Below are 11,235 nucleotides of genomic sequence, written 5' to 3'. Positions count from 1 at the left end.
AGTCAGTGATGTCAGAACTTATCCATCTCTCCTCATTGTAGCAGAGGAATGGAGATCCAGAAGAGGGAGGGGGAAGAAACCTTGCAGAAATCGACCACATCTGCTTTCCCTAAGTCCCTTGAGCCAAAACAGGCGAGAGGAAAACATTAAGTAGGTTGAATATAAGATGGAACTGAAACTTGATTGGACTGGATTTGTTAGACCCAGAGTGACTAGAACATATGGAATGTGTCCAAGATGATGCTCAGGAGACAGGAATTCAATAGAGATTGGTTGAAGACAGCCACTGGAGAAAGATATAGCTATTTCATGTAGGTATCTGCCATGGTCTGAATGTTTGTGTCCCCCCCCCCCAATTCACGTGTTGAAATTCTAAGCCACCCCGTCTGTGGTATTTTGTTATAGCAGCCCAAACAGACTAAGGCAGTATCCTGACAATTTTAGACTGTTCAGTAAGCCTCATGCTGTTTGGGTGCATCACAGTTTCCTAGTACTTATATTATCTATCATAATACTGTGAAAATTAGCTGATGGTTCATGGCTTGCTTTCATAAAAACATTCTGAGAATTCAATCTTCTTGGTAATGTGACCAGCATGATTAATAATTGTCTAATTCTTTTATTCTAATAACTTGACCCACAACAATTTACTGTGATTCTAAAGTCAGCTGATAATTGTCTTATTTGTAATGCTAGCTTCTGCTATTTGTGACAAATATTAATGGGAACTTCTCACTGGTAGTGACAGATTTTCTTTTGATTTTCTATTAAATGAAGATAAAAAAAAAACTTTGACAAATTGCCTTTTTAGATTTTGACATCTCTAAGGAGTGAGTTTTTATTTTTTAAGATGAGACCCATTACACCCAAGCATGCATTAAAAAGCTATAAAACTAAAAGAAGCTTGCTCTGGGATGGATCATTAAGAACCATCTCAGAAATAGATGGAATGGATGTGGGCTTAGCAGTTGCTATCGTAGACGATTCGGCACTTCAGGAGCTTGAGATAATTGTCGATCTTATGTGAATCTCTTCGTAGGCAGTGGAGCAGGTTATAAAAAGCAAAAAGGCGACTGTCCTCGTCAGCCATCTGCAGGGATGGAAGTCCTGACCAGACAGAGTAGACCTCATTTTCTTTGATTCCGGGTTGAACCTAATAACCAAAAAGATAGTGACTTATTATTTGTGTTATTAGTATTTGCTTATCTTTGGTCTCTCTAATGGTTGAATTAAGATGTAGAGATGAGACATGAGTATAGAACTTCTAGACAGAAGCATGGCTTAATGAGCTACTGTAACAGAAATCTGTCATTAGTCTAAAAACTAGAAGAGGAACTCAAGTATAGGTTTTCTCACATGTCTGTGATCACGGATGAAGGGTGTTCATGCAGGAGGAGACAGATGGAGAGCTAGAAAGTTGCTGTTTGAATATAGTAATGAATGTGACCAAGGGACAATGAAGGAACTAGCACCAATTCTCTCACTTGAGGAACTGATTCATTTCCTGAATTTTGTCTCAGATGTGCATTTTGTACTTTGTTTCTTCTGACAGGTCCCCATAATTACATTTTTTTTTTCTTTGCTTTGAACTGATTCTATTCTCTGTATAGTGTATGTACCAAAGACGTTAGAAACGATGACGATTTTACTTGATGTTTTAAGGTGCAAATAATCTAGCAATTACTATGACTAAAAAGATCTGCTAAAGCAGTCAGGAGACTGTCACACAATCCACCCAGGACAGAGAACACCCAAATTTCTCTGAAGAATATCTGCTTTCTTTTGAGTCTCTGGAGAGGGAGGTACTGGGACAAGTACCTATGAGAAAGGGGGCTGCTGGCAGCAACCCCTCGGTGGTGAGGGATGAGTGATAGGGTGGAAACATACTGTGATAACAAAAGGACTCTGAGCACCATGAGGGAGGAGCATCGTTTGTCTTCACGTTCTATCAGCGCCTGCCTGCTGGAAGCCCTGGAGATCTGAGACCGAGTAACCAGCTCAGCAGCTAGGAATGTTGACGAGTTTGGAGAACCACTAGGTGCAGATGGGGAATAAGTGTAGACCCTGAGCTGATAAACTAACCATCTCCCTCAGAGTGAGAATATTTTTGAAGCCTGAGATTCCCTATTAGAATTTAAAGAGTGTGCGTGTGTGTGTGTGTGTGTGTGTATTTGTTGTCCTGGTTTATGTTTTTCATTTTTGGTGCTTGAGCCCTAAGACAAAATCTGCTGTGCAAGGGACAATGACATGAATAAGAATAAATAAATAAGTAGTAAACAAACAAAAAAAAGAACAGAAAATGAAGTGTTATAGAACAAATGTGGCCTAAGAATGTGGGCTGACGGTAATAAAGACAATAACTTGACAATCTAGGTGTTTATTTCATATGTCCCAAGGTTAAAATGTGCTTTGTGTTGTGTTAGATGTATTCTTCTCCCATGAAAATGACAAAAATGACACATGATAGCATGTACTTTGTATGCAATAAGAGAAATATGAAATTGCTCCTGTTATTATTCCTATAGACATGTTTTTCTTTAGATGATACATTATTTCTGAGAACTTCAGAAAGCTTTTTAGATGTTAACTCACTCCTATTCAAATTGTCCCATCTTAATGGAGATATACATTGCAAATATTAACTCAATTTAAATATGACAAATTATTTGGGGGAGATTAAATACATTGATAGGAGTTTTGATTTTGGACCCCAAGTAAAAAAAATTTAGGATGATGCAACTTTCTGTAGATTACAAAATAAAGAACATTCCAGAAAAGATACACCCCTTTCTTTTGGGTACCACTGAAATCAGTGCTTGTGGAAGGTCATTGATGCTGTGGCTTGATCTTTTCAATCTCCTTCCATCCCTGAAAAATACATCCAGCAGAGCGGGCAGCTGGGGGGCCATCTGGGGGGCAACACCATCCAATCTGATTTTAATTTTCTCTTTTCTCCCTTCCCACTCTCATCCTTTGGTGTGGGGAGAAAAGAGAAAGAACATGAGCTGAATTTCAATAGCAGGTATCCTGGGATACTTTGAGAAAAACATTTCTCCTGCAGAATCTATTCTCTAGTTTTCTTTCTCTTGAAAATATTTTAACCACCTGTCCCCAGGGAGAGGAGGGTCTTTGGTGAATTTGTGTGCAGCATAGGGAAAGCCACCTCTGTCAAATATCGCAGAAGAATCCTAAGATTCACTTACAGTAGGATGGACCACGATGAGTTACTAAGCTCTTGCTTTATTTGGTAGCAGTCTACAATATAAAACGCTGAAATCTTGTTCTTGCACAGTGAGATATTTCAAAACTCCTTCCTCCCCACGCAGGTCACCTCTTTCGTTAATGAGAAAAACAAAGAAACGTCAGGAGGCTGCCCACCTGGCCGACTATCTTCTCCATGCCTTCTAGAAGTCGTCTGTTTTGCTCCTCAATCTCTATGGCTTTTGACAGGATAGCCTCCGGGGCTTCTTGCATACCGCGCACTTCTGAGACGAGGTGATACAGAGGGTCGTTCCAGGAGCGCAAAACTCGGAGGATCAGGTTCAGAAGGTCTTCGTGCTAAGCGACCGTATAAAGCAATCACATTAAAATAAGCAGAATACAATGGGTTTAGTTACATGTGATTTTCGCTCAGAGAGGCTGACCTACAATATCTTTTTGTTATTCCTATGTGTATGTAAAATTTTTCGTAGGTGGTACAAGTTGTAAAAATACAAAATTTAAGCTATGGGCTCAGACTTTGCTAAAATTAAAAGAAAATCTGGCTTATTTAAATGACTACTTTTTCTAATGAGAGTTCTAATTTATAACATGAAGAATTTTGTTTTCCCTCTGAAATCCTACCATCCATCCACGCAGTGAATTCTTTTATATTTGATTGCTTTGCTTGTTCATGGGACGAAACCAAGGAGTATTGTGGGAACTCAATATGTGCCCATAGTACCTGCCTCAGGAAAGATAGATTCCAGGGTCAATGACAGAGGGCTCAAATCATTTTGACCCAAAGATTCATTCATATTAATGAATCAGATCATTCATGAATGTATTCATTTGTGATTTGTAGTTTACTTTATGATGTTAGAACAAAGAGATGATGATGAAGACATGGCATTCATAAACATACTTTCCTCCATCCATACCAACCCTCATGCTGCTATGAGAGCAGTCTATTTTGCTGACATACGCAGGTGAATAAGATGGCACAAGGCTGTCCTTGGTAACAGCATTGAGGGAATTCACAATGGAGACTTTTGCCCCCTAGTTTACTACTACTAGGATTGCGCATCAAACTCCAAGGGACTGGTTATCTGTGATTTAAAATGCTTGCTTTCTCGATGTCTGTGAACTAGTCTAGTGGTAAAGGAAATGAAGAGCAGAGAAGAGTGAAATAGACATTACAATGGAGGCATAATTAGGATGTGAAAGAACAAGCGGTAAAGAGGTGTAGACCATATAGTGAATGGCAGTAGAGTTTTGCTAGGGCCATTCATTGTAGCATAACAATTAAGAGTGAGGGTTTTGAATTGGATGAAGCCCAGACTCACTGCTTGCTACCCATGCAACTGGTGCAAATTCCATGGCCTCTCTGAGCCTCGGTTTCCTTATCTTAGTAAGTGTAGTAACAGCACCTTGTGTTACAAGATTTTTTGTGAAGATTAACTACAATAAGGCACAGAAAATGCTTTGTAAAGTGAAAGGCAATATAGTAGCTCACAATAAATTTCAACTCCTCCTCCTTCTCTTCATCTTCTTCCTTCATTTTATTGTCATCATCATCATCATCATCATCATTATTATTTATTTAATTTTTTTGGTGAGGAAGACTGGCCTTGAGCTAACATCTGTTGCCAATCTTCCTCTTTTTGCTTGAGGAAGATTGTTCCTGAGCTAACATCCAAGGCAATCTTCTTCTATTCTGTATGTAGGATGCTGCCACAGCATGGCTTGACGAGCGGTGTATGGGTCCACACCCAGGGTCCGAACCTGCGAACCCCAGGCTGCCAAAGTGGAGCGTGCGAACTTAACCACTACGCCACCTGGCCAGCCCCCATAATTATCATTAATGAGCTTAGGAAACAGAAAGAGTGCTGGCAGGCACTATTAACAAAGTTTTAAAGAGAGAACAAATTGTGTTTATGGGGGGTATATATGTGAAGATGTTTATTTTAAATCATGTTAAGACTGGGTTATGGCAAGGAATAAGAAGGGAGAGATTGTGATAAAAAATTGGAGCTGGGATAAAGGATTGGGGCTTGATATGCAGACTTTGTTGTCCTCAGAACAGAGGTAATAGTTGCAGCTGTGAGAAGCAAAACATGGTATTTTGCAGGACTTGGTTTTGGGAGAGACTTATAGTTAAGGAGTAAGTAGTGGCAGAAGAGTCAGTGAAGAATGAAGAAAGAAGTAGGTATCAGAGACGTAGGAGTAGAATCAGAAAAGCCTTGAAAGTCCAAAAGAGATGGGTCAGATGGTGCAGAGATAAGTGACGTTAGATCCTGCCCGTGTAGGAGAGCACTCGTAATGTGTAACAAGTACGCTTTCATACAGTATAGCATGTGCAATCCTGGGTCCAAGGCATTGGTTACAGTAATGCTGTCTGCACAGACAATTTGTAGACCTGTTATTTATTTTGCTGCTATAATCTGTATTCAGCGTTTGATTTTACTGATAATTCAGTGACTACGTAATGTAATTTCTCTTTGATTGCTTACCCTTCCTCCAAGTTTCTCTGCGTGTGCAATTATCATTATCTGTCACACTGCCTCTAATCATCTCCAGCTCGGTAATGCCAGTGTACTGCCTCAGTTGTTTTGGTGAAAAACCTGGAAAGAAGACTCACATGGATCTGTTGGGCTTGCTCCTTGTCTTCAGGGGTAGAGAGGGAAGAAGTGTGGCAGCTGTTGATGGCCTTGGTAACGAAGCCCCGGCCCTGGGCATACCGTTTGTCCTAGAAGTGATCAAGAAAATTCATTTAAGGTTGTTTGGGCATTGAATAAAAGAGTAAATGAACCCATTACCAGAATATTAACCCATTTGATAGACGTATGACGTTTTTTAAATGAGAGTCAGGTAAAAATCAAAACTAAAGAATTAAGAAAGTCACCCTTTTCTTTCCATTCTCTCTAGAAACCATTAGTTTTTCATCCAATTTTTCTAAATTCCAACCTTTTCCCTTCTTTGCAATTTCCTTGTTTGATTTCATCCCTCCCACAAGTTGCTATTTGGAAAGCAAAACTAAAAATATCAAAAATACAAAATATTCAATGTTTTATTAAGTATCATCTTTCTTTAGTATTTGAACCAAACAACATAGTGTATATGTACCTATATATAGCCATTTTTAAAATGTCTTGTTTATTGTAGGTCCCAATTGATATGTTCCCTTACTAGGTGTTATAAGGTTACAAATTTTCTTTGACTAATCTCTGAATCCACACGCCTGTACCATACCATGTTCATCATAGATGCGGAATACAATTTTGTTGATTGTGACAAAATCATGTCAGAAAAGCAGAGCATAAAATTTTAGGAAATATTAAGCAATGGACTGACAATAAGAACAGAAAAAATTAGCTAACACATTGACAGAGAAAAACTAATTTTTAGCAAAAGTTGTGCAAATTTAAAGAGATTATTAGGAAGATTTGGAAGATAAAGGATGGTCAGTCAAAAATGGAGGATCAAAGAAAAACTGAGTAAAAAAGAACTACATGAATATACATTTCTTACAAACATCGAGCCACATTCTTTATGGAGATCTTTGATTCATTGAAGCTCTAATCTACTGTCTGCTCCTTGAGTGACCTAACAGAGTTAACATACCACTTTCAAAGTACTTTAATTAGAGAATAATTGTTTCCAGTTCTAAACTAATCCTTCTTTTGTAGTTCTAAACCTATACACTGCAAATCTTAGAACAATCATGCGTGGCATTTTTGGATTTCTGAAAAGTTATTATTATTTGTTTTCCTGACATGGATTTAGCTTAGTTTAACTTTGTTCAATCTACCTAATTCACTGCAGTACAATTTCCATTTATTGGATGTCTACGCTACGAGAGGTGAAGAATGCATACAGAGACGTAACCTGCAGGTGAGGACAAGAAATCAACATGCTCCTTCTTCCTCAGCCTCACCTTAAAGTGCTTTATGTTGAGTGCTGTTACGGATCAAATGTTTGTTTGCCCCAAATATGTTGGAGCTCCAACACCCAGTGTGCTGTATTTGGAGACAGAGCCTTTATGGAAGTAATTAAGGTAAAATGAGGTCACAGGGTGGAACCCTGATCCAATGGGATTAATGTCTGTAGAAGAAGACACACTAAGAGAACTTTCTCTCTCTCTCTTTATCCCCCACCTGCCACGTGAGGACACAGGGAGAGGGCAAGCTGGGAAGAAGAGAGCCCTCACCAGAACCCGACCGTGCTCCCACCCTGATCTCCAACTTCCAGCTCCCAGAACTGTGAGAAAATAAATTTCTGTTGTGAAAGCCACCCAGTCTACGGTATTCTGTTATGGCAGCCCAAGCTCACTAATAAAGGTGCTTAAAATTTTTGGAAAGTTTTAAAAATAAAATAAATTAAAGGAAATTTAAAAAAATGATTACACTCCTGAAGAATCTTCGCAATTCCACGAAACCGTCCCTTTCTTTTTGCTTTGCATTTTATTAGGTGATGCCTTCTTTTACCTATAAGATGTATTATTTGAAATTTGGCTCATGCAGCTTTCTTGTTTCAAGTGTGGTATTGCCCCGTTATTGACGCGAAGGTTCCTTCCGGGAAGAAGCAAGACGTGTGGTACTTACGAATTCGTTGAACATTTCTGAGGAGAGGTTGTGGATGTAGTGGGACAGGATGACCGCGCGGTCAAACAGTTCTCGGAGGGACACCTGGCAGTTGACAGCCCCACTCGGACAGATGGGAAGGGAGGCCACGCTCTTGCACAGGAGTAGATCTGACACCAGCAGCAGCAGGAGCAGGAGCGATCCTGCTTAAATAAAAACACCAGCCACTCTGAGATGATCTATTCAGCTGAGGTTATCAAAAGTCATCCTGTCGAGGGAAGCCTTGTCTCTCCCCATTGCCCTCAGCATGATTTGGTACTGTAATAGCTGGGCCGGGGAAGAATCAACACCTTCCACTGTGTAAATTTAGTTGTATAATGATGTTTGCACAGATGTATAGTTTGTGAAGTAGCTTACTCCCTGCATTTTTGTATTGCTCCTAGAAGGGCTTCTGTACTTTGTAAACATTTGGGGCTTAACATAATTCTGAGCCACGGGGTGTAGGTCATTCTCTTAGGATAGTTTAATGTCTTGGGAGTGTCTGCAGATTTTCAGCAGCCGGGATTTCTAGGAGTTCTTAATTTTTTTAACTCTATGTTGACTTATACTTGCATTTTAGACGCGGAAATGGCAAGAACAGCACAGGTGATCTGTTTGTTCTACCATGATAAGAGTAAACATGGGATGGATGGATGGCTGATATTGAGTGTGAAGAGAATTCTAACATAACAATGATACGGCAGCCTAGGTCTGCTGACTCATCTTAATAACCCCATGCATTTGCTTGACACTTTGCCAAAAGCTTTAACATTTTTTAAAAATTTATGTTTCACAATAATCCTGTGAGATAGACTCAAACTTCATTGCTATTATCAAGTTATGTTGATGAAACAGAAGACAGAAAGATTAAATGATTTTCTGCAAGTCCCATTATTAGCAGGTGGGGGAGGCTGGACGCCAATATTGTCACCTTTTCACTTTGTCGTGTTGCGTCACATGCACCCGTGGCCACTCAGTCTGCATATGTATAACAGGGACCACATTAGGAGCTGTGATGACCTGGTGCTTGCAGAGGTCATGGCCATTACTTGTAAAGAACAATGCTTTACCTTTAATTGCATCATAACAGTGGCCCTAGGAAGTTGATTTCATCCATTTTTTTCTGCTCTGTCTATAAAACACCTACTTTTAAAATCTTCCACAATTATCAGAGACGATTTGGTCATCAATTTGCTATCTCAGCAGATGGATGGATATGTACCTCTAACATAGCAATAATTTATGCTTTCGAAAGAAAGAAACAATATATTAAAATTACTTTTTAACCTTAAACTACCCCAAGAGAATATCTGATATAAAAATGTGCTTATCAGGAAACCAAGTTTCTATGCAACCTTCAACAAATGTAATTATAAATGTCCAAGATAAAATTAGGCAAGTGCTAAAGATTTATGTATAAAAAAATATCTAAACCTAAGAGTATCTAAAAAGTTGGTTAGTATAGAATGTAACTAAACAAACTTTTAACTGCAAAATAAAAAAATATCAATGTTGGGAGATGATTCATATAACAGACTTTTAATTTTTTAAAAATATGATCTTTCCAAAAAGTTTATTTTAGGTGCATTCATATAGTCATGTAATATAGCTGAATGGATATTTTATCTACAGGTGTAAATAAAAAGTGATAGAGAAATTGGAATATTGGTTCTAGGAAATTCATAACTGGATAAATATTAACTCTGACTCCATTTATCTGTGCGTCTATCATCTGAAGGATTTTCACAGTTTAAGATCAGGTAAAATTGATATATATTTTTGTTCTTCATTTCATAAAATAAATTTTACAGTTGTTAATTTCTTTTTCTTGCATATGTCAACCAAGTAAGCAAAGATGATTAGATACTACTACGCCTGTTTTTCCTTTTGAAATGTCATTTGGCTTAAACCCAGTCGATGAAATATTATAAAAGGCAATCCTGCTATCGTTATCTATATTATGGCTTCAGAGTTGAAAGTTTCATCAGGTTGACTCACCTTGGCTAAATTACATACGAGGCCTGGGAACCAGAAAATGTTAGTTTCTGCCTTCTGGAATTGTGATAAATGGGACCCATAGACACTTGTGGTCTTATTCCAGTCCAGGGTTTCCCAACCTTGGCATTATTGGCATTTTGAGCTGAACTATTCCTTGTTCTGGAGGCTGTCCAGTGCATTGTAGTATGTTTGGTAGTATCTCTGACCTCTACACAGTAGATACCAGTAGCACTCCTCCTCAAATTAAGACGACCACAGACATCTCCGGACATAACCAAATGTCTCTGGAAGAAGGGGGAGTCCCCCATTGGAGACCCACTATTGTATTCTATCATGCCCTTGTACCATTGCTCTTTAGAATAATAATTAGATAGCTCTTCTAAACTCCGTAAACCTGAAACCTCTTCCTAAGAGAATATTAGCTAACATTTTAAATGAATACCCCCACAAGAGTGTCGATAAAGCCAACAACTCAGTGAGTTGTTGCACATACCTTTCAGTGACGACCTCTTCTTGTCCATGGTGATGATCATTTTGGGAAACACACTTCACCAGAGAAGATCTGGTAGTCCTACAGCTCTCTCTCTCACAGATATTGGCTTTATAAACCTTTGACATCATTATGAATGTATTTAATCAGGCCTGCCTTTCTCTTTTGCCAGTCACCTGTTTCCGTCATTGAGATTACCACCATAATTTCAAACATCAAATGGTATTTTATTTCTTATTCATATTCAGGAAGACACAATGACCAGAAATGAACATTGGAGAAAGGATTTTGATTAATTAGACCAGAAGGAAATGAGAGAAATAATGAAGGCTAGATCTGGAGAAATAACTAGTTTGGGCTAGAGGACCTGTAAAACTATAGAAGTCATTTACTTTAAAATTTACCTTTATTTCTCCACCGTTTCTTGAATATAGCGTTTTATTTAACTTGGGCATCTCACGTATTATCGAAGGGTATTTTTTTTTCATTCAAATAGCTGGGCAGATGGAGTCAAAATTTCAAAACTTCCACCCTAAATAGCAGGAAATATAGAATAAGGAGTGAGAAAGTAGAATTTTCACTTACCCATTGTACTCTGGTTATATTTCCCTCATTTTTTCTTCCTTTTACACATTCTGTTTTGTCCTCTTTAAAATAACATGTCTATGTGGTACTTTGTTTTAAAATGTGCATTTTCATTTGTCCTTTTTGATTTTAATATATATGTAAAGTTATATTATCATCCCCAGTTTACAGATTGAAAAATAGAGGCTTGGAGAGATTCAATGTCAAGGGTATAGAAGAAGTAATTAGTTAAGTCAGATGCTGGAAGGATTATTGCTTCAAGAGGAATCGAGAGGGATGTGAAGAAGGCTTGGAAACGAATCACTTCACAAACATTGCTGTGCACCCACATCTAAGATGAAC

General features: G+C 38.4%; 1 protein-coding gene across 2 annotated transcripts; it reads right to left on the bottom strand.

Moving 5' to 3' along the window:
- Positions 1-804: 804 nt before the first annotated feature.
- On the bottom strand, positions 805-10,507 carry PRL (prolactin). 2 transcript variants are annotated; one of them, XM_014866227.3, is made up of 5 exons: positions 10,312-10,507; positions 7,803-7,984; positions 5,840-5,947; positions 3,379-3,558; positions 805-1,153 (listed from the first exon to the last, which is right to left on the bottom strand). In XM_014866227.3, the coding sequence occupies exons 1-5, from the start codon at positions 10,349-10,351 to the stop codon at positions 962-964; spliced, it is 702 nt and encodes a 233-aa protein (XP_014721713.1). In that variant the 5' UTR covers positions 10,352-10,507; the 3' UTR covers positions 805-961. The 2 variants fall into 2 exon arrangements, with proteins under 2 accessions (XP_014721713.1, XP_014721646.1); XM_014866160.3 differs by having other exon boundaries at positions 7,803-7,987; positions 10,312-10,446.
- Positions 10,508-11,235: the final 728 nt, after the last annotated feature.

This window comes from Equus asinus, chromosome 8 (assembly GCF_041296235.1).
Source record: "Equus asinus isolate D_3611 breed Donkey chromosome 8, EquAss-T2T_v2, whole genome shotgun sequence".
Lineage (NCBI taxonomy): Eukaryota > Metazoa > Chordata > Mammalia > Perissodactyla > Equidae > Equus > Equus asinus.
The sequence above is the reverse complement of the archived record's forward strand: the minus strand, read 5'-3'. Positions and strand labels throughout refer to the sequence as shown.

Excerpts from the sequence above, each read along its gene's own strand:
- PRL (XM_014866160.3), bottom strand. The coding sequence starts at position 10,351 with ATGATCATCACCATGGACAAGAAGAGGTCGTCACTGAAAG. Across the intron at positions 5,948-7,802 it reads CAGAAATGTTCAACGAATTC|GACAAACGGTATGCCCAGGG; the intron begins GTAAGTACCACA and ends GATCACTTCTAG. Across the intron at positions 1,154-3,378 it reads TGGAGAAGATAGTCGGCCAG|GTTCAACCCGGAATCAAAGA; the intron begins GTGGGCAGCCTC and ends TTTGGTTATTAG.